The sequence below is a fragment of the Mustela nivalis genome (genome assembly GCF_964662115.1).
Source record: "Mustela nivalis genome assembly, chromosome: 4".
In the NCBI taxonomy this organism is placed as follows: domain Eukaryota; kingdom Metazoa; phylum Chordata; class Mammalia; order Carnivora; family Mustelidae; genus Mustela; species Mustela nivalis.
Window position 1 is genome coordinate 46,589,468 of NC_139023.1, and position 24,458 is coordinate 46,613,925.

Below are 24,458 nucleotides of genomic sequence, written 5' to 3' on the forward strand. Positions count from 1 at the left end.
TTTTAGAACTAGAACTTAAAACAGGTTGCTTGCTACATTACAATCAATATTAAGAAAGAGTCTCATGTATCCACGCCCATCAAAAACTCTAGATGATATAAAAAGTTTCATTAAGTACCTGTACATAGTTTCAGCTTCTACATCCCCAAACCATACTCGTAAATTTGGAGTGAAATTCTGTCCTGTAAGTTCAAGCATTGCTACGTCCCCACCGCCATTCAACTGAAATTCACAGAAAATGAGAACAACTGTTGAGAAAAATTTTCATTTTTCATTAAAGTACACAGATTAGTTTTTCATTTGACTGTGATTTGTGAAAAAAAATCAATAAAACTCTTCTTTTTAAATAACACGAGGGGCGTCTGGGTGGCTTGGTCAGTTAAGATTTGCCTTTGGCTCAGGTCATGATCCCAAGGTCCTGGGATCAGGCCCCATGTCAGGCTCCCTGCTCAGTGAGGAGCCTGCTTCTCCCTCTCCTTTGGCCCCCTCCCCCCAGCTCGTGCTCCCTGCTCTTTAACAAATAAATAAAATCTTTAAAAATAGATAAATAACAACATGACTATAAAGACAAAGTGAGCTAATCACATCTCAATGTAGCATACAAGTAGATCTAAACTTAAATTTTCTTGTATAAAAGTGTTGTTTTTTTTTTTTTAATCAACAAACGATGTATTAACATCCCTGAATCACAAGATTTGGATAAAAATCAAATTTACTGTGAAATAAAAATCACACCTAGTCAGAGCTGGGAGCAGTTACAAAAAGCTGAAAGTCAACTTGTGAGTAAGTGGACTTACCTGAAGACTTTCTACAACAGGCACAGGGGTGACTGGGGCAAGGACAGGGCCCATCCCCTCATAAAATGTATACTCTGCCTTATCTGTACTAATGATTGTCCAGGAAGCTCCATCATTTATCATCTCTTTATTTGGTTCTTTTGGGCATGGAGTGGCCTTATGAAGAAAGAATGTTTAGAAATGGATTTTTATATACATTGCAGTATAAGACAATTTTAACAAGGTAGCACTCATATACTGGAACTAACAGGGAGAGAGTTCAGTACAAATGTATGAACTTCCCAAACATGGTGCTTTGCCAGTCCCTAAATAAACACAGAATATTTAATATGGCAACCTCACATTCAGCAGTTTTTATTAGACTATGAAATATTTCAGTGACATATTATATTACCTTTCATAATAACCATTTGAGAGTACACCAGTATCTGTAGAATTTCTTTAATAAAAGATCAGTATTCGTGATGTAAATAGCTACTTAAAACTCAGATCCCTGAGAGAGAGAGAGAGACCAGGAGCCCCTCAACCTTAAAGAGCAGTTAGAAACTCATGCACTTTCAGCAGGAGGGAACCGAGATGTGAACTGGCATCCCCCTACCTTGAAACACCCAGACCAGCCCATCCGCTCTGAACTGAGAAGAACGGCTGTACATGGCCTCCAGATGTTTAAAAATGAGTTTCACATGAAGGTATAACTATCCCATGAAATCATGTGCCCATATCATAGATGTCCTCATGAAAGACTTCTGAGTGAATGTAGTGAAAAATCAGCTTTCAAAACATCTTGTCATTACTATCTAGGAAGACCCCAATGTAAATGGGATAATTCTGAACCCCCCCCCCCCAAAACATGCATGTATCTATCTACAATATCTTCATGCAGTTTCAGGGGATTCACCAAACACCCAAAATCTACTTCTGGAAGATCTAAGGAACTTTTCAATTCCCAGACCTAGATGGTCAAGAACACTTTTATAGTTCCGAGTTCTTCCTTGAGGTATAGTGACTGCCATGTCTCAGGATCATGTAGGTTAACAACCTTTGGACTTGAGATAAATATCTGAAAACAGCTTCATGTACTTGGACACAATTAACATTAAACAAGTTTTAGGTCTCTATGCTGCTAACCGAAAGATGACACATTTTTACCAATAACTTTAAAACATACCTGAAACTGGATTATTCTTTCTTGAGAAAGGCACAAGTACATTCTTTCTGTATCCTTAAGGTAAAATGCACATTTATGGAGTTGTGACACAGGGTCATCTGCATCCAGTAATGCGGTCTGCTTATCAACCTTCCTAATTATCTGTATTTCAATAATTAGAAAAGAAGAGGTCATCACATGTGGAGAAACATTGAGAAGCAATAAGGCGAGGTGTAAAAATACTTTCAGATCACAAGCCTGGTAGAATGGGGAAGCTGTTACCATCTTCCATGAACACCTGAAAAACAGGGCGGGCAGATACTTGTTTTCCAGATCACTGCTTTTCGAACTTTGATGTGCATACAAATCATCTGGTCTTGTTCGAATACCACAGATCTCATGGGGGCCTAACAGTCTGCATTTCTAACCAACTGACAGCTGATGTTAATCCTACCGGCCAATGGACCATATTTTGTGCAGCAAATTCAGCTGACTTTTCCTATAATATGTAATGACATCAAAGGAAAAACTGTCTCTAAAGACCACTGTGAGTATGCTAGTCAGTGCAGTCCATCAGCTAATGTATCTGTTTTAAAAACCTAAAGTATCATTTTCCAGATTAGGAAGTGGGCTCAGAAAACTCAGGTAACTTGCTCATATCACAGCTAGAAGCTGAAGGACCAGAGTGTGATTCCATGGCTGGTTGGCTGGCACAAAAAGCATAGAGATACCTGAAAGAGACTCCTGTCAAGTCTGAGATGCCACTTAGTCCACAGAAGGTAATCACTAAGTGTTTGATGATTATGAAGCATACAAAGCATACAAATATATTTCTCATCTAAAATCGAAAGTAAAGAAAATTCTTCCTTGACTACGTGTCCCTCTCCCCAACTCTCCACTCCATTTCTTAGCTCCCCTTTATGGCAATCTCTTCTTCCTTCTCACTGTCCAATCTCCTGAAGTAAACTCCAGCTTTTTGTCTCAAAGTCCCCACAACTGCCCTTGTCAAGGGCCACCAAGAACTTCTGGAGAGATGAATCTGTGGGCATCAGGAGGCATGGGTCCTCACATTACTAGCTTTCTCAGAAGCACTAAAAAAAAAAAAAAAAAATCCTCCTTTTGGGGTCCGCCCTACTTTAACTGGCCTTCAGAGTGTACCAGAGTCGAGTCCTTGGACCCCTTCTCCTCTCTCCAACCTCCTTCCGTTCTGTACTATTTAGAGGTTGGCAACTCCTAAAGTTCTATCTCCAGCCCTAACTTCTCTCCTACGGCATTCAACTTGTACATTTAACTACTGACTCAACAGTTCCACGTAAGATGTTTAATAGGCAGGGTTCCTGGGTGGCTTAGGGGATTGAGCCTCTGCCTTTGGCTCAGGTCATGATCTCAGGGTCCTGGGATCGAGCCCTGCATCGGACTCTCTGCTCAGCACAGAGCCTGCTTCCCTCACTCTCTCTGCCTACTTGTGATCTCTTTCTCTGTCAAGTAAATAAATAAAATCTTTAAAAAAAAAAAAAAAAGATGTTTAATAGGCTACCTCAATCTTCATCAAAACCCAGATTTTTGTGACACCTGGGTGGCTCAGTCAATTAAGTGTCTGCCTTCAGCTCAGGACATGATCTCAGGGTCCTGGGATCAAGTCCCACATTAGGCTGCTTGCTCAGCAGGGAGCCTGCTTCTCCCTCTCTCTCTGCCTGCCTCTCTGCCTGCTTGTGATCTCTTCTACCTGACAAATAAATAAATAAAATCTTAAAAAAAATAAAGTATCAAAAAAACCCAAACAAACCCAGATTTAAAATTTCCTTCTATGAGTGAGTGATCCTCCTCTAACTCACAGCTCAATAAACAGCACCACCATTCACTCAATCCCAAAACCCTGGAGTCACCTTTGACTCCTTGTTTTCTCCTACACCCAATCTTCCAATCTGTCAACAAACTCTATTAGGTCTCCTCTCACACAAATCTGTCATCTCTCATCACCTCACCACTCCCCTGGTTTAAGATGCCACCATCAACCATCAACACTTGCTTGAGTTACAACAGAAGCCCAAGCTCTGTCTCTCTGCTCCCACTGCTACGCCCCATGTTCTCTTCACAGAGCAGCCGCAATTACCCTTCCAAACATAAACAGCCATCATGCCCTGTTTAATACCCTCCAGTGTCCTCCTACCATATGTAGACAGTATCTCAATTCTTGTCGCTTGCTCCCTCCACTTCTCCCCTGGCTTAGGCTACCATGGCTTCTTTAGTACTTCTTTATTATTTGTCTCATATTCTCTCCTAAGCTCTTTCTGTGCTCATGCTGTTTGTCTGAAATGTTCTTCACAGTTCATAGTTCCCAACTTCATTCTGGTCTCTGTTCAAATATTCCCACTGCAAAGATTTCTCTGACCCCTCAAAGCACTCCCAGTCTCTCTTGATCCTGTTTTAGCTTATTTTCTTATCATCTGTTTTAACCTTTAATATATTAATATCGGTATTTCTTTAGCTGATTTTTGTCCATCTCCCTAACAAAATGTAAGCTCCATGAGGACAGAAAGCCTATCTTGCTCACCAATGTATCTCTAGCATCTAGACAATGTCTGGTACATGGAAGACTCAGGAGTATTTGTAGGATGCATGTATGCACACAGGACTGCAATACTTTGCTTCACAGTGAATATCCTTAAAAGTAACTACTCAGTTTTATTAGGATTAAATCACTACATGTGAAAGTACTTAGAATAGTACTATTAGTATCATGCAATATTGTTGGCTTTACTACTTTACATCTCAGTATTCAAACTTTTCTTTAATCCACAATTGTATAACAGTTCCAATCTTTCTGAAGTTAACATTTTTTGTCATTTACATTTTTTAGCTCTGCTGGTTATTAGTCAGAATATTTGCCATTCTACTAACACCACACCAATTTCTGAGTTTAAAGGGAGACAGTACACTTTTAGCAATGTAACTTCTAACATCGTCTACGAGACTGACTAATCTCAAGCAAAATGTTTCAATTCAATGCCAAAGTCTTGGAGCTACATTTAAATTTGATGAGGTTTGGATTTTAGAGAAATAAATGACTTTTAAATGATCTAAGTCTAGAGCTTCCTCTAAGTCTACTCATGCTTCATTTAAGAGTCAAAATTTGCCTAGATTACAGTTATTTGTGTATTCCACTGTTTCTCCACTAGCTAAGAATAATCACATTGAGAACATGAGACATGTCTGATTCAATTTTATTCCCCATGAGTTCTTTGGAAATAGACACTGCTGAATGACCTCTCACCAGTAAAGAAACCAGAGATGTTCACTAGTATTTGGCATCAAAAACTTGCTTTGGTCACTTCTAATTATTGAGAAAAGGTAAGAAATCTGGTAACAGATAGTATAAACATTATAACTTAAGGTATGTGTCTGGTGAATTCTACATTCATAAAACATCAGGGAATACCCCAACTGGTATTCTCTCCTCTATCCTGGCTTTGTAGCTTGTTGGTACAATATTTACCACATTTCTGAGATAAACTGGATATACAGCCCAACACCATGACCCCCAACTTGACCCTGAATCAGGGCTACTCATAAATCCCCTTCATCTTAACTAAACTGTACTCTTGTTTTAATTTTACTAAGAAACGCAATTTTTAGTTTTAAAGTCATCCTAATGAACAAAAAGCCCTAAACACCAGAGTATGAAATAACAATTTAATTTTCAATAAATCTATATTCTTGTGGGAGAGTAAACTAATAAAAACTATGCTTGTATTTTTTAAAGAAGTAAGAGTTTCTATGCTTCTAAAACTTGGTCCTGTGGTGGGATACAGCAGGTACCAAAGAAAATGATTAGGGTATCTGTATTAGTTAAGGAAAGAAATCATAATGTAATTATTTAGTGCCCTCTATTGAACATGTTCAGATATACAACCAAAAGGGAAAACTCCACCAAAATTTAGAGACAGCGTAACAGAAAGTCATCAAGAATGCAGTCATAAAAACGGCTAACTGCCTTAAATCATTTTCACAATAAAGTGGGGTATAATTATAAATAAAGAATAGCAGTGATTACTGATAGGTGTTCTTAAATTAAAAAGCATGAACCTGAAATGTATTTTTACATTTGAATGCTGTATCTTTTATTTTTACTACACATATGACTAAAGCAAAAGTACAGCCATACCAGTCTTGGGAGTGCCATGCCAGTAACGGAGCACACAAGTTTCACTGTCTGTCCGTAGTGGATGTAGCCATCGCGAACTGTGAATTCTTCTCCTTCTGATTCATCATCATCCACTATGGTGGAGCGAATAAAGAGATTAAATTATTACCTTGTAGAATTCATTAATCTAGTTAGGAAAACAACAAAACTAATACAGCTGTATGTCTTTTTATCAAAGAATTTAAAAATTTCACACTAAAAATATCAAATACACATTTTTATACTCACAGAGATGAATGTAAAATGCTCCCCACTGCTGAGAACTGGCATGGAAATTACCTCCTTCTACATGCAAGTATCTGGTACTAACTGTCTGGGATCGCAGTCGATTAAACAGAGCCACCTTTGTTCCTGAGGCAATGCATACTGCAAAGAAAAAAGAGCTTCTATTTAGCTGACTGGTGGGAAGGGACCTGTACTTGGCAAGTTATGATTATTTTTCATTATAACTTAATAATTAAAAGATTGTACTAACAAATTGATACCCTAAGGAAAACAAAGTCAAGGTAACTGTCATTAATAATGTCATGCTAAAGATACAAGATATGTCCATAAATAATATTTTTTATTATTTATTTATTTTTAGAATAGTATTTTATTTATTTATTTGACAGAGATCACAAGTAGGCAGAGAGGCAGAGAGAAAGGAGGAAGGAGGCTTCCCGCGGAGCAGAGAACCTGATGTGGGGCTCGATCCCAGGACCCTGGGATCATGACCCGAGCCGAAGGCAGAGGCTCAACCCACTGAGCCACCCAGGCGCCCCCATAAATAATTTTTAAATGAGAGCTACACAGTATGTTTCACACAATGCTGTTCAGCAAAGGGAAATTATCTTTTAAATAATAAATACCCAATAGTAGGAAATTGAGTAAATAAATTATAATGTCATTTACCTACTTGAATAATGTGTACCTCAATGCACCAATAAAGAAAGTATCTCCCTAGAAGATCAGAGAATGAAAAAGCAGACTATAAAATCCTCTGTATTCTGCAATCCCATGACCTGAGCCAAAGACAGATGCTTAACCAATTGACCCACCCAGGTTCCCCAAGATTAAGAAATTTTATTTTTTTATAGTTTTTTATGACATTTGTTTTTATGTGATCATGGTACTGTAATTATATTAAATAAACAAAAGGCCCTCTCAATCAGAGGTACATATTTGCAGATGATGTCTGGATTTGGACCAAACTAAAATGAGGCAGAGGAAAGCAGGGTAAAGATGGGTACAGTTGAAATAAGACTGGCCTGCTGTTAAGATCATTGCTGAAGTCAGATGATAAACACAAGAGGTTTCATATAATTATGCAACTGTCTAAGATGTTTGAAAATTTCTATAATATTAAGTAAATGATTATAGTAATAATGACTGAGAAAACGAAAACCAACCAATACATAAAAACCCATTAAACCCATAGTAAAACAAAATGAAACAAAACAAAAGCAATCAAACCAAAGAAAATTCCTCTAACATCTCACTGGGCACTTTCAAAGAATACTGTTGTTATTCTGTAAATTAGTAAACAAGCATTTATCCTGCCTTTCCTCTGCAGACTATATTTGAAACAAACTGCTAACAAATTAAGAGTGAAAGAATCAGAAAAAGCCCTTCATAAAATACTGGACTGAAGCAGCCATTATCAATAGTTAAGGTTGCTGGGGAACTCTGTAATAGATGGATTAGGCTAACAGCTTAATTTATTATAAATAATTTTAATAGGACAAAAAGTAGGATGATCAGACATCACAGGACTTCTGATTTGAAGGAAACGAACATACAGAGGACCAGCTAATTCTAAAGTCTTTAAATTTATCCATCAGTTTATTGAAAATATGAAAGAGGCACATGTAATCGGCCAGATTCAGAATATGTAAATTCCAAAGGAAAAATGACCCCATTTCTTCAACAAATGACATGGAAGAAAGGTTGGAGGGGGAGAGAATACACTCTACAGATTAAAATGTATCGATCTTATTTGGATCCAAGATTGAACAGACCAAATGCTAAGAAAAAACCCCACAAAAATGTAACTGAAATAAATCTGCACATGGACTGGCTTCCGGATGGCATTAAAGAACGACTTCAACTTTTTTAGGCATACTAATGTTTAAAAAGAAAGCTATCTGTTAAGAATCACTACTGCAGAAATGGTGGTTGAAACAACAGGATATCTGAGATTTCCATTAAAATATTCCAGCCATCAGTAAAAGGAAGAGGCCATGGAAATAATGAAAGAGAACTGGCAAAACCTATTATTGAGGCCAGGTGCATGGTCACTTGATGTAAAAGGGAGAAAGCTACTGCTTTGAAAGTTTTCATCATAAAAAGTTAGAATTAAAAAGAGAAAATGGCATGTAAGGGTTGAAATGCATAATTTAATCAGACAGCATTTGTATTTGGTAGTCTAAAAATATGCTCATAAGCAGGAGTCTTTGCCAGAGAACCATGTTAAAAGTTTTGTTTCGGGGGACGCCTGGGTGGCTCAGTTGGTTAAGCAGCTGCCTTCGGCTCAGGTCATGATCCCAGAGTCCTGGGATCGAGTCCCACATCGGGCTCCTTGCTCAGCAGGGAGCCTGCTTCTCCCTCTGCCTCTGCCTGCCATTCTGTCTGCCTGTGCTCACTCTCTCCCCCCCTCTCTCTGATAAATAAATAAAATCTTTAAAAAAAAAAAAAAGTTTTGTTTCGGTTTGTAGGATGGCCTTCCAAAGCCCATTTGAAAATAGTGTTTCTCAAAGAGGAGCTTTTGACAGTCTTGGTGGATCAATTCTCCATGGAATGAGAAAGAGAACATTTAGCATCACTGGCCCAACACACCCAGTGCCACCATTAATCACTCCCTGCAGTCACTGACAGCAAAAGGAAAAAACTCCCATTTTTCCCTATGTCTCTGTGGAGCAGTGAAGAACCCAGTCTGGTTGGGAACCATTTCCCTAGACCAGGTCTTGTTCACTTCAATTAAAAAAAGAAAAAGGAAAAAACAAAGAAACAAAAAGGAAGTCTATAAAGTAGCAAAAATACATGAGTGTGACAGTTTTTGATAAAGTGAGGGTCACAAAAACATTAGTAGAAATAAACTTGCTCTCAAAAAGTGATTTTTTTTTAACTAAAAAAAAAAAAAAAGCTGAATCTGTCTTATTACATTTATGATGGGAATTGGTGGAAAAAAAGAAAACTCAAGCATACATACAGTCAGCATTTTTCAATGACTGCTTCTTTTTGGAAGGTTTGGAAATGACTTTTATCCGCTTGCTGAGGAACACGCCGATGTCATCACTGTTGCCGTAGAACATCTTTACAGACAACATGAAGTGCTTTCTCTTGTCTGAGTCAGATATGTACAATGTTTTGGCTGTGCAATAGTTCTGTGAAAAAAAAGTAAAGTTTTCAATACCACCAAAACCTTGTTGGTTATATACTTTCATCTTAGTATGGCCAAGACTAAGTTTTCAGTGAATGAATTCAATGAATAACTGATAAAACCAACTTTAACAATCACTGAGAGACGAAGTACAGTCTGTCGTCTTTATCAAATGGGCTAAGAAGGGGTGAATTCATAGCTTACCTAGTTCCAACTACGTAAGATATGAAATTGAGGAAATGAACATTTAACAATTTTCAAACATGATTAAGTGAAATCTCGGATCCAAAATATCAACACAGTCAAATGTCATGACCATATTTAATGCTACATACACCAGAACTTTACTGTAATGAATATTAAGTACAAATACCCAATAGTGCAAAACAAATATCCCTTCTTTTTGAATAATGACTAACTGAAGCATTCAATGAGCAGACAATTGAAAAGAAAAGAGTATTACCTTAAATGAGCTGAGGTGAAGAGAGACAGCAAGAGCAAAGAGCCTCTCTCCGAAGCTCAGAGTCACACTGCTCATGCCATCTTTGCCTACCAGGGCCCACACCTACCATGGTCATATACCTTTAGGCTCCAAGCATATAGGATGTTCCTTCCACCTGGAATGCCTTCTGCTGACTCTCAACAAACAAGTCTTATTTTATATAAAGTAAGTAAGATTTCTGTAATAGCATTTTTCATTAAAACTAATATTAACAGGTAAATGTGGCTTATAGACATTATACCACCTCATTAGTAGATGCTTTAAATACTAGTTAATGCTCAGGCTTTCAGATATTTTTTTCATCTTGTGTAAATTTTTAGGGCTTGGAGAAAGAATATAGTGGTGTAAGTTGAAGAAAGATCTACCGAACCATGATGCTGGAAAAGGCAAGTGGGGTGTGTTTGTTTGGTATTACTTCTCCTAAAATGCTGGAAGCTGGAACTGGTTAAAGCAGGCAATGAAATTCAGTTAATAGTCATATACACTGGTAGCTACAATCCGTGGCTTCTCACTCCCTACCCAAGTAGTCACTTTATAGCACCATGTATCTAAAGGCACAGCCTGGAGACGTGTAACTGAGACTTTCTAAAGAACAGGAAAATAGGTGAGACACAGCTAAGGCCTGTTGGATCAGCCTACCACTTAAATACATACATTGGGGCTCAAGGGTCATAACTTAGAAATATTTCTTACGGCTCTATTTTCTTTTTAAAATGAAACCACCTTTATTGTAATGTTTTACTGCAAACCTAATTAAAAATATTAAAAAATATCTAAGTGACAAGGCTTACTGGTAAAAATTATAAAGATACAAATGTCATAAAAATATTTGAAGGTGGTTGTTACTAAGGCTTCCTGGTGCGTGTTCTGAGTATTATCTGTAAAATGACTAAAACTGAACTGGAGTGTACAAATCTCCTAGCTCCTCACAATTTTACCCGCCAGTCCCATCCATACTGCCAACTGCAACATAGCAAACACTAAGATATTCAGTGAAGACTTACTGAATGCGGAAAGAGCTTCCTATAAACTGTTTTAAGACACTCATGTGATCATTGAGAACTATTTTTCAAATTTTAATATCAAGGGAAAACAAAATAATAGTTAAATGCTAAGGCAATAAGAACTATTTCTTAACACTAAAGGTATAGACTGAAACGATTACTTTCTAATTTCATAAAATATAATTAGTAAAACTAATACATAAATTCCATTCCCTAACAAATTAAAGAAAATCCCTAAAAGTTTGAGTCAAGCTTATTGTGTCTGTTCTTGTCTATTGTAGTTTTGCTGCACACAGAAGCTAAGTAAAACATTTATGATCTTTATAAACACAGATAAATACTTCTAAGAATTAATCTCTATCACTTTGCTTCCCGTTTAAGACTAAGATTAAGAGAGCGTAAAATTATTACTGAGCTATGTATTTTCACTGTTTGTTGAATATCAGGTCTCCCCCGTCAGTCACAGGACAGATTAGCCTCCTTAATTTTTTTATTGGCTTCCAATGAAAACCTGATTTACAGCCTGCTAAAACTGCCCCCAAGGTGTGGAAGCTTACTACGGGCTACCTTTAGATGTCCACAGCTCAAGGCTAGCCCACAGCTATTTGGGAAGCTTATCTCTGGTGGGTGGTGTTTCAGAAAATCACTACCGAAAACCATAAAAGAAAAAAAGTCATCACCACGAGAACAAATAAGGAAAACTACACACACTAGTACCATGGTGCCATTTAAGAGAAACAACATAGTTTTAATTTACCTTTCCTTCCAAGTTCAGCTGCTGCATTTCTTGGTCACTATTTCCTATTCCAATAAATGCACATGGTTGAGACTCTTGTTCAGAACAACCATCCCGTTCCATTTGTTCTTTTTTTTTCTTCCATCCACTGCCCATAAGATACACACACGGAGGAGGGCAAAAAAACCTGAACCAATGGGGGAAACACACACATATACACACCACACAAATACAAAAACAAACAATGCTATTAGATTTAAGAAAGCATTTCTTTTCTTCGAACATATGAATACAATATTATACTAAACTGCGTTAAATAATCTCCTAATGAAACATTCTGGCGAAGCCTTCTGTAATATAAATAGTCATGTACAGAGCGCAGAAATCAAGGCTTTCACAAAGACTACACTTGTTCAGTGCAGGTTTGTCTATACTCAAATTATGCACTCAATTACAACAGATACTTCTTTGAGCAGGGAGCATTCCTTTCATTTTAATGGAGCTCAGAATTCTGAACTATTGGAATTCAGTAAATCCAACAAAGTCTAAAGGGTTGCAGAAGATGATACACCACGAAATAATCTGCAATTATTACTTAAGATCTACTTAAAATGACATATTATTAATTGATGGCATTATAGTTATGGCTATTACACTTAAATTTATTTGGTAATTAACCTGGAAAAAAGAACTGGAGCAGCATCCAAAGTAGAAACTTCCAAAATAATAATAATAAAAGTAAAAGAATTAAAAGGAAAATGGACGCTGAATTCCCATGTTTTATGTATTTTATACCCTGAACACCTGGTGCAAGTGAACGACTGAAAGAACAATGCACTGTACCCTTTCACCTCACATTACCAACGGATTTGTTCTGCTAGCTGCCGAAAACCTGCCTTCAAAAATTCTTCCCACCTAGAATAACTTCCTTATACAGTTGACCCTTGAACACTCTGGGGGTCAGGGGTGCCAACTCTGTATGCAGTTAAAAAATCCATGTCTAACTTCTGACTCTCCCCAAACTCTACTAATAGCCTACTGTTGACCAGGAAGCCTTACCATTAACATAAAGTCAACGCATATTTTGTATGCTATATGTATTATATACTGTATTCTTACAAAAAAGCTAGACCAAAGAAAGTATTACTAAGAAAAATCATAAGAAAAAAATACATTTGGGATGCCTGGGTGGCTCAGTTGGTTAAGCCGCTGCCTTTGGCTCAGGTCATGATCCCGGGGTCCTGGGATCGAGTCCCGCACTGGGCTCCTTGCTCACAGGGGAGCCTGCTTCTCTCGCTGCCTCTGCCTGCCTCTCTGCCTGCTGTGTGTACTCCCTATCTCTCTGGCAAATAAATAAAATCTTAAAAAAAAAAAAAATTCTTACGACTATACCATATTGATTGTATTAACTGAAAAAAATCTGCATAGAAGTAGAGCCTGAAGATTGAACCTATGCCATGCAGGAGACAACTGCTATCTCATTTCTAGTAATTAAGAAAAGTCTATTTCAGAGTCTAGGTCAAGCCCCTTATTTTACAGTTCAGACTACCAATCCAGTCCTTATGGAGAGCATAACTTGCTTTTGCTCAGTTATACACACTGGTTTATGTACACTTTAAAACATTTACACCATGTCTTATCCAGGGGCCTGAAAACTCAAATACTTACTCAAATAGTAGCTAAGTAAACTCAAATAGTAGCCAGGTTAAGAAATTTAGTGGGTGAACCAGGTGTACAATAAAAAAGTTGGAATATCATGTAATTACTCAAAGAAGTAGGTTCCCTCCTTTCTTCACACAGCCCTCATGGTAATTCCCACCTACTGTATAGTTGTGAATAAAGGAAAATTTTTCTTAATTCTTTTAAGCCCACTCTAAGAAAAAAGAGGATCTTAAACACAATGATAATCAGCCACTGGTGTGTGACTTGGATGATAGATAATAAGGCACAACAGAGACTAGTAAGCCTTTGAGTACACACCCTCTCAATCACTTTGCCAAACTACCTGCATGTGGGCCTAGGGTCACATCTTCCAACTGTTCAACAGATGCTTGAAATCAAATTTTAGATGAGATTCCCAATTTTGAAGATTTAGTGATGAATTTATGCTTTTTAACACTTTGCAGGCCAACAGCACACAAGCTTAAGAAAACAACAACAAAAAATTTGTACACGTGCCTACTTGTGCATATGTGACACATGGACAACACCAGGCTAGATTTGGCCTCAGTCCTTCCTAAAGGTAGTTAGTATCTCCTTCTTGTTTCCTTTCTCCCCTTACACCCACTACAATACTGACTGAATTGAATCAAAATTAAATAATATCCACTTTTTGCTCAACTCTAAAGACTACTTTAGGAGCAATTTATATTAATTTATAAGAAGTGAGCTGGGTTTATGTAACATTCGTTAATTCACAAAATTATTACATCCCTGGTCTGTATTTCTACTGTATCAGGCACTGGGAATATAGTAAGGGGGGGAAAATTCCTGTCGTGATGGAATTCACACTCTAATAGGAGTGACAATTAAAAAAAAACCTAAATGTATAAAATAGCTTATATATTCTGTTAGCTGGTGATAAACACTGAGGGGAAAAATTAAGCAGATAAGGGGTACTTAAAATGTAGAAGACCTGGGTGGCCATGGAAAGCTTTCCTTAAAAAGGTGACCCTGAGTCACAATCTAAAACCATGAGTAGCTGGGTGGGAGCATTTCAGCTGAGACAGGAGCAAGTGGAAAAGCTCTAAAGTAGGAAGGACTAAAATGGACCATGTCTAAACAAACACAGAGCAGTGTGTCTGTAGCTGAGAAGAGAAGATGAAGCCTGGATAATGGGGAAGTAGACCAAGTAGGGCCTGGAGGTCAAGCTGAGTAAGGAGGGAAGCCTTTCAAGTCTTCCCATATTTATCTAAACCAGTAAAAAGGAAGCAGAGCCGCTTTCATGCCTGCATACTCTCACTGTGGCCATGGACACAGAGGTCACAGCCGAGGTAGTGGGCTCAGCTCCAGGTCACTCCAAGTTTGGAGGGATGCCTGGATTAGCCGGCTAGTTCAGGAGTTGGCTCAATTCAAGTCTACACCAGGGATCTTTCTGACCTCTAATGCTGGGAGCCACCCAATGCTTACTATGGCACAGACTCAAATACCTAGCTGGCACACTACGGGGAGGTTGAGAAGGCATCAATTTGGGAAACTTGTCTCCTATTAGTGTCTTCTATTGAACACCGATATTAAGACTCCTTAGTGAACTGACCAGCTATAAAATTCAAAGAGCGGTGCTTTAGTAAAGTGTACTAGACGTGGAATTCAAATCTCAAGTTATCATAAAACATAACTTTTAGGGGCACCTGGGTGGCTCAGTGGGTTAAGCCTCTGCCTTCAGCTCAGGTCATGATCTCAGGATCCTGGGATCAAGCCCAGCATCGGGCTCTCTGCTCAGCGGGAAACCTGCTTCCCCCCTACCTCTCTGCCTGCCTCTCTGCCTGCTTGTGATCTCTGTCAAATAAATAAACAAAATCTTTAAAAAAAATTTTTAAAAAGGGTACTTTTATTTCCTATCTGAAAAATATAAAGAGGGCTAAAACTGTACAAGATTGGGTAGTGCTGGTTTTTTCAAGAGTACTGTGATAAAATGGCATAAACAAGGTATAAAATTAGGATGACAAGCTATTTAACACTTAAAACTCAGACCAAGGTTCTATATTGAAAGTGCTTTCCAATCATGTAATAAATAAGAAAAAAAGAAGACTCTTCACAAATGCCTCTAAACTAGCCTTGTTTTTTTTTTAATCAACTCTATAATTCAAAGAAGTCATGATATAAGAAAACAACAAATCTAATACGATCTAAACAGAGACTATTTCTATAAAATGTGTTGATGAAATTATATTTTAAACAGCCCAATATTGCCACCCCTTAGGAAATAGCTAATTAGTCAGGTTTGTATTTCTAGACCTCAGTAGTAATATCATCAAATAGAAGATAAGCATAAACACAACAAAAGAACACAGACAAAAGAAAGGAAATTAAAGGGAGTGAAGATTTTAAAAAGGCCACCTAATTAACAGAAGAAAAATTAAAATACACCTTATAGTGCCGTGTGCAATCAATGATATTTTGAATTTGGGCAACTGGTCAATACATACCAGACACACAGTGAAAAGTCTGACTAACGAGTGGCCAGCCCGCAGAGTTTAGCAGCTGCTATAAAAGATTAGGCTATGTAACAATGTGCCTTGATTTTCTAGTATTTCCTATGGCTCTTAACTAGCAACTATGACAAACAATGCTATCTTTCTGCCACTTGGTGGCAATATGCACACATTTACAATGTTACTCATTTCCTAGTTTAAACAATCAGCCTTTATTTTCAAAGAATGATTCAAGAATTTTTTCCTCAAACCCTGAGATGAGGTCTGGAAAATACCTTACAGACTCAAAGAAGCCTTTTTAGTCAGCCCAATATACAAAATAGGTTAGGTTAGACAAAATCCAAACATCATTTACGTTATCTGACCTTTGCAGAATCATTATCCTTTGATAATTATTCAATCCAAAAGCACCAAAATAGAAACTTTTTTGCACACCAAAGTTACCTCAATTAACACACATTCTCAGTATGACTTGAGGAGCATCACCTCATTGTCTACATGGTCTTACTGTCGCCTCAACAGTATCTCTACCACCTTCATTACTGCTTAAAGACTTCCGCTGACACAAAGTTGAAGGAACACTAATACGTCAACTGTAGTTTCCCCACCTTTAATGAAAATTTTCCTCTAGACAAAACCATCTTTTTAAAAGTCCATTTTTTTAAACCTAGAATAACCTTCTTTAATGAAGAAGTAAAACTAATCACTAACATCAGTGGGATAAAAAAAATAAATACTTGTTATTCGGCACCAAAGTTAGTATCAAGGACAATTTAAAATTTGAGGATAAATTTTCCTGACCTAGTATTTCTAGCATCATTCTCTGGAGTTATTTTATATGCCAAGAAGACTGGTTATGTCCCCAGGTTACCTTGTGCTTAATGCCTTAGTAGCTTTTCAGAAAGGCCTGAATCTGGATCAACAAGAAAGGCAGCAGATTTTACTCTTTCCACCATGTATGCCACCAGTGAGTAAAGGGCCAGACTTCATCCGGGAGGTGGAACCTCATGAGCAGTCCCTTACTGCTAATTCTTTTTAAAAATCAAGTAATTCTAATAGGTTTCCATCTTTGTATGTAAAATGAATCCATGTCTACTCTGAAATTTTAATAATTTAATAAAAAATTCATTTAATAATTTAATAATACAAACGTATAAAAAATAAAGGAAAATAGTTATACTCTGGCCTTTTCATTATTATGTCTTCAGTCTTTGGAAGCTAGAAGCTTAGATTCTTCAAGCTCTCCTTTAGCTCCTGTTTTATTAAACAGGCCAGACCATACCCAAATAAAGAGGAACTGAAAAGGAAGGCAATCACAATGAAGGGCAACCTTTAAATCACCTACTTGAGGAGCCACTACAGCTTTGTACTCACTTCCCTTTTCTTTTTTAAAGATTTTATTTATTTGACACAGAGAGAGAGAGAGAGTACAAGTAGGCTGACTGGCAGGCAGATGGAGTGGGAGAGGGAGAAGCAGACTCTCCACTGAGCAGGGACCCTGATGTGGGGCTAAATCCCAAGACCCCTAGGATCATGACCTGAGCCGAAGGCATTAGCTTAACCAACTGAGCCACCCAGGTGTCCCTCATTTATTTTCAATAGTAAATAACAAGCAGGAACCTTATTTGGACTTAGGCATAATTGTTTAAGTAGTTGTTCTTCTGTGCTTTCCCCACAGGGCCTCAGTTATCCAGTATTAAATGACAAAACAACTTCCCAAATTCCCAGGAAAGACCCTTTTGCACAGTACCTGGCACCTAATTTGCTAACCAAAATGAAGAAAAAAATGAATTAATGAATGAATCCAGTTGTACCAAAATGCACCTTCAAAATCCCAGAGCAAGAATACCATCGCTGCAGCAAACACACATCTACTCCCATTTCCATCAGATGCAGCCCAGGCTCACTCAGCTGATGGTAAAGGAATGACCTAAGGCAAAGTTCACAAACTTTGTGGATTTTATTTTTTTTAAGATTTTTTTATTTATTTGAGAGAGAGATCACAAGTAGGTAGAGAAGCAGGCAGATAGAGAGGGGAAGCAGGCTCCCCGCTGAGCAGAGAACCTGATGTGGGGCTCAATCCCAAGACCCTGAAACCATGACACGAGCCAAAGACAGAAGCTTAACCCACTGAGCCACCCAGGTGCCCCAAACTTTGTGTTCTCAAGGCATCTTTTTCTCCTCCATCTTCAAGCCTTACTCTCTGTAACCAACACTCAGATACAAAATGAAAAGCTATGAAAATTTGGGCAATAAAAAGAATATGAAATTTGGAGTTATAGTCCCAGCAGTTCTAATCCTGGCTCCAACGACTCCTAAACTAAGAGGAACCTGAGAATATTTAAAGTTTTTGATCTTTAGTTTCCTCAGTAACAGAATGAGGATTGTAACATGCTGACTTTACAAGATTATTTTGAGGATTAAAATTTTAAAATATCTGTAAGGCCATTTCCAGTCGGTTCAAGTCAGAAACTGAATAAAAGGCAAGTGTTTCTTCTTCTGGTTTATTATGAGGTGCAAGGCTGGCCTATTGGACTCATCAAATACGGAGGGTGTTTACTTGTTCTGTTTCTCCAACAATCTGCTCTACACATGTACACACATTCAATTTCATTATTAAAACAATAAAAAAAGAATATCTAGGCGGCGGAGACTGCACGATGGCCCTGGACCCCTGGTTCTCCACATATGATTCTACCTGCCAAATTGCGCAAGAGATTGCCGAGAAAATCCAACAGCAAAATCAGTATGAAAGAACTGGTGAAAATACAATCAGGCTTCCCGTGACCATCAGAACTTTGTTGCAGAATCTGAAGGACAAGATTGCCCTTTTGAAGGACCTGCTGCTAAGAGCTGTGTCAACACATCAGATAACACAGCTTGAAGGAGACCGAAGACAGAACCTGCTGGATGAACTTCTAACTCCAGAGAGACTACTTGTGGCATCCTTTAAGAACGAGGGTGCAGAACCAGATCTCATCAGGTCCAGCCTGATGACTGGAAGGGCTAAGCAAGGAGTCCCCAAACCTTGGCTCTTTGAGGAGCCAGAGGAGACCAGAAGTTTGGGTTTTGATGAACTCCAGCAACAGTAGCAGAAAATTATCCAAGAACAGGATGCAGGCCTGGATGCCCTATCCTCTATCATCAGTCGGCAGAAACAGATGGGGAAGGAAATTGGGAATGAACTGGATGAACAAAACTAAATAATTGATGACCTTGCCAACCTGGTGGAGAACACAGACGGGAAGCTCTGCACGGAGACCAGGCGCGTGACTATGGTGGACAGAAAATCAACATCTTGCGGGATGATCATGGTGATTTTTGCTACTGCTGGTGGCGATTGTGGTCATGGCCGTCTGGTCCATCAACTAGTGGCAGTAAGGGGCGCACCAGCTATGATGCCTGCCAGTGCCGCAGAGAAGCCCAGCACCCAGGTGGTACCTGAACCCGCTCTCAATAAATGCCCCCAAAGCTCTCAAAAAAAAAAAAAAAAAAAAAGAATATCCAGTATTGGCATATCGACTTCATAAAAAAAAAAAGGAGCCACTATCTTGACTTGACTCTGTCCCAAACTGTAGATACCAACTTCTTCCCATATTTAATTCTAAATCAGATGGCTAGGTTTTATTAGTAAATGAAGATAAAATAATCAGAAGTTTAGTAAGCTTCAATAGGAAAGAACAAACACTTTGGCAGAATGAGTCCTAAATCTTGCTTGCATTTGCTCATCCTATTTGAGGATAAAGTTATTAATTAAACAGCTTCACCATGCATCTCAGCTTGATTGAGAGGACTTTAAGAGAAACCTCTAAACTTTCTTCCAGCATAGAAATTAATCACAGTTATACTTCGCTCCTCTTATGCATTATGTTAAGTTTTCCTTTATCTCACAAACTCTAAAATACCAGTCATCCCTTTCAACCAACACTCAAGCCTGAATTTTCATTCCTTCTCACACTTCAGTTTGGGGCCTTTCTGCAGAATCCCAAAAATCTTTCATCTTCCCCTACAAGCAGCCTTCGTCCATGAAATAGTTAATGCAGTCTCAAAGAAGTCTCAAAGACAAGAAAATTCCAGCAACCAAATGAAAAAACAAATAGCTAAAGTCCATAATTATATACCCCAAATGCTGAAATTTGTAAGATACTGCAGCAAATACTAAATATGAAGATCACTTTGTTGTACTTTAATTCTGCGAATCCAACTTCCTGGTTAGTTCTGTAGTGTTTGAGGACAGAATGAGTACCAACTCAGTGTTGCCATTTTTCTTAACCTGAATAAGCACAGGGTCAAGGTGAAGAGCTTTATAATCACTTTATAATCACTCCATGGTTCAATTCAGGTATTTATTTTAGCCTTCTCCTTTTCAAAAGTACTTTGGGGGTGGGGTCACATGTTTATAAAACTACATTTTCCACCAAAAGGAGAGCTATTTTTTGAATGAGCTAATGCACCACAGAAATACTTAAGGGAATATCATGTAGGCCGCCCCCCATCCCAGCAAACTATGGATTATTTCCTTTCATGACATCAGAGATCTAGCAAGATGATCTTTACGAAATATGCCACAGTTCACTTTGTTTCTCCCCTTCAATAGAGACAAAGCCCTTATTTTTCACTTTGTACTTGGAAACTAACCCAATAAAAGAAACCACCCTTTAACTTGTATATTACTACATCACTTGCAAAATCATGTGATAGCTACAATTAACTACTCATCAAAAAAACAATAATCTTACCTTTTTTCATTTCCATATGACTTCTGTGCAACTTTTGCATGAAGAATAAGTACTGTTTGATCCCCTCGCTCTTTTAAGTAATTTCGCATAGCTTCCCTAAAATAAAATATAACTATTACTATTACAGGGGTAAGATTTAGAATATTACTATGCTCTGTGATGAAAAGAATGATTAAATATATTCTTAAATAAGCAAATATAAAAATGAAAACAAAAAAGCAGAACAAATCCAATAACAAAATTTAAAGAACATTATACAATGGGACGATAAATACTGTTCATCTTCGACTCCATATTTTATCCTTTAAAAGAAGAAACTGTCAAAAAGAAGAAGAAGAAGAAGAAAAAGAAGAAGAAGAAGAAGAAGAAGAAGAAGAAGAAGAAGAAACTATCCCTCATTCCTGGAATTTATGATATAACTGAATTAAATCACAATTACAACTTCTATAGAATAACTAGAATCATTATATACATTGCTTACTTTACTTTCAACTGTCTGTAAAATGGCATGCAACACTTTTATATTTAACAATCTAATTCCCACCACCACCAGTGCCATCTCCCCACCTACTAGGATCAGTACTTTGCAATGAATACAAGGGCATAACAAATCATTAGGTCACCCAAACTTATTATATGTGCTATTATTACATGTTCTTAAAATTAACAGCCTTATATGAAGACTGTGAAAAGGCTATCACATGTACACAAACACACAATTACCCTGGAGGATGCTACCAAAGACATAACAAAATTAAAAAAAAAGTTAATTCAAATTAGTGAAAAACTAAATTAAATTTTGAGAAAGGATAATGTTAATTCTTTGAAATATAAACTACTTCAACTGCTTATCATGCATAAGCTGCATAAAAACTCCACTGTCTGAAATATATTTATTCTCTCAATTATTTTGCTAAGCAATACAAGAGTATACAAGGTCTACACAGATCAAACAATTCTGAATCTGCAGAGTCCTAATTCTTTAGATGTTTTACGCATTATGAAATTAAAGCAAAAACAATCAACAAGCACTTTTAATGCATTAAATGCTGTTTTATTTATACTGTAAATATAAGACAAATGTATTAAGAGAACAGCTTTGCAGTAACTACATTACTAAATGTAGGGAGTTCCAGACTTCTAGCATGTAGAAAGTGGCTTGGGACAAATCATTTCACCTTACCCAGTCAAATAATAATGCAGACCTAACACAGAGTGGTTGTGGGGATTAAATGAGATAATCTAGATGGCAGCATGTGCAGTTACTTACTGAAAACCTGCTGGCTGTAGGGCAGGGCAGGTAACACTGAGATCCAATAGCTTGAGAATTAATCCCTACTGCTGACAAGGAGCTTAAAAGTCCAGTGAAGACAAGAGCTTGGAAAACAAATTGTAATAAAATACATGACTCAGTCGTAGGAACAAAAAGTACCACTAAGGGAATATTTGTGTCAAGGAGGGGAACGGTGACAAAGAACTACAGTTAACTCTTGAATGATGTGAAAGTTGGGAGAGCCAGCACCCTGCAGAGTCAGAAATATGCATGTAATTTTTGACTTCCCCCAAACTTAACTACTAAGAGCCTACTGTGGACTAGAAGCCTTCCCAATACCATAGTCGATTAGCATATTTTGTATATGTATTATATACTGGATTCTTATAATACAGTAAGCTAGAGAAAAGAAAATGTTATTAAAATAATAAGGAAAATCCTGTACTGTACTCCATTTATTGGAAAAAAAAATCCACATATTAAGTGGAACCATGCAGTTCAAACCCATGTTGTTGTGCAAGGGTTAACTATACATGCTAGGAAAAATTTCTTAAAAGAGTTAAATTCAAAAGGAAGAGGAACAGACACAGGAAGTGGGAAGAGGAAAGAAGAAGGGATTCCAGTATCTGGGAGTGGTACATATAAAGACACCAGAGACCCTGCACATTCCGGTACATGGAGATGTAGGCTGAGGAATAAGGTAGATGCAATATTTCTTGAGTATTTACTATATGCCAGAACTAAGCATCTGATGTGCACTGCTTCATTTAATCCTCATAAACCAGAAAGGTAAGAAGATTCTTAAAACCACTGTGAATGTCTTGCCCAGTGTGTTGCATGCAGTTCATGGCAGTTGGGAACTGAAACAATTCTTTAAAATTCAAAATTGAACCATGCCAGTGAGGAAAGGGGACACAGTGGGTAGAGTCCAAGTGTTAAAGGCTTATCAAACCCCTTGAAAATGTGACATTTGTAAACTTACATACTACTTCCAAAAGTTTAAGTTAATTCAAATATCACTCTGTGATAGATGATAATAAAAGTGGTGGCAAGTAATAAAAATTTTAAGAGACCTGGGGGGAAAAATTAAATGTAAATAAATAAATAAATAAATAAATAAATAAATAAAATCCTTCTCTTTGAGAATTGGGAAAAGATCCTCATTTAATTTATCTAAACCCCCTTCGAGAAAAACACAGCGCTACAGAATCTGGATTTTCAATCTATACAAAAAGGCAATGAGAGATCTTTAGGTTTTTAAAACATTCAATTAATTTCCCTTTTAGTGGTGAAACAGAGAAAGGATTAGAAAGCACTGAGACAAAACAAACTTGAAAAAAAGGCTGATACACTGAAAAGGAGGTAATAGAAGATAGTAGGAGGGAAGATGGAAAGACTTGCTAAACTGTATCTTTTGTTCTGGGAGAAGTGGGTGTAGATTAACAGATTCTGTTTGATAAATGGGAATTCTGAAGTGTCCCTGGCTCTAAATATTCAATAGGGTGTTGGAAATTCCCATCTGTAGTTCCCGAGACAAATCTGGGGAGCAAAAGTGGGGCCTGCTGGTATGTAGTTCACACATGAAGCCACCACAGTGAATAACAATCTCCCAGAAAGAAAGTACAGTGACAGGAGAGTCAAGAAGAAAATGTATAAAAGGAAACGGTGAAGAACCAGTAAAGGGTAGAAATGCTATGGAAGGGGACAACCTTGAAAGAGGGTAAGAATCAAAAGGTAAGATGCTGCAGAGGTCAAGGTTACTTTATTTTTAGCAAGAAGTCTAACAGATGCCAGCTAACAGGAAGCCTTAATTTGTAAAATGAAAAGTCACCATAACATCTTAATGGTAGGAAGAGAGCCATAATTAGCTGGCAACACCCTCAAAGAAATGGCACAAAGCAGCCAACTATGGACAAGTAAAATGACAGAAGATCAGCATCAAAGGACCAGCCGTGTTGGAATCCATAAATGATGGTGCCAGTTCCCACCAGCATTCCAAAGCTGGGAATACAGACAGCATATTCTCAAAACTGCTGAGTACTGGATAAGAGGTACAGCCTGGAAAGGGTAATGATGATAAAGTATTTGAGGTGCTGTCAGTAACTAATCATAGAGTTCAGCATGGAGAAGAAACCAAGAGCAAAGTCAGAAGGCCAGTATCTTGACAAAACTGGAGGAGAAGTCCAATTCTTGGCATAGAAACTTGAGAAGTTGCTATGTACTTGGAAAGAAAAATTTTAAGTAGCAATTTTAAGTATATTTCACTCCACTATAATCTATTTACATCTATAATCTCTATTGTATCATTTAGCAATTACTTGGCATGGTTGTCTTTACGAACAGAACTCAAATTCTCGAAGACACACTCTTAGGCTTATTTTAGAACTGGGAGAGAAGTTAAAACACCCAGAATTCAAACTTAGGTAGTCCAACTCTCAAGGACAAAATTATACTGTCGGATACTTTGCAACAGTTAAAAGCACAGCTTTGCTGTGAAACATACACATGCAAAAGTCTGAGTCTTAAATCTTGTCCTTTACC

The 24,458-nt window shown here is 37.6% G+C and overlaps 1 protein-coding gene and 1 pseudogene across 5 annotated transcripts in view; one reads left to right on the forward strand and one right to left on the reverse strand.

Annotated features, from left to right (window-relative positions):
* RBPJ (recombination signal binding protein for immunoglobulin kappa J region) overlaps positions 1-24,458 on the reverse strand; it is a 217,105-nt gene that overhangs the window by 4,415 nt on the left and 188,232 nt on the right. For all 4 annotated transcript variants that reach the window (XM_082728409.1, XM_082728408.1, XM_082728410.1 and 1 more), the window contains 8 exons: positions 20,645-20,740; positions 11,773-11,938; positions 9,339-9,513; positions 6,377-6,514; positions 6,110-6,222; positions 1,966-2,106; positions 798-953; positions 119-222 (listed from right to left, as the gene is read on the reverse strand). In XM_082728409.1, coding sequence (XP_082584535.1) covers positions 119-222; positions 798-953; positions 1,966-2,106; positions 6,110-6,222; positions 6,377-6,514; positions 9,339-9,513; positions 11,773-11,938; positions 20,645-20,740 — 1,089 coding nt within the window. The remainder of the gene's footprint in view (positions 1-118; positions 223-797; positions 954-1,965; positions 2,107-6,109; positions 6,223-6,376; positions 6,515-9,338; positions 9,514-11,772; positions 11,939-20,644; positions 20,741-24,458) is intronic.
* On the forward strand, positions 18,521-19,390 carry LOC309863510 (syntaxin-8 pseudogene; annotated as a pseudogene). Its single transcript has one exon. The product of its transcript is annotated as a syntaxin-8 pseudogene (transcript).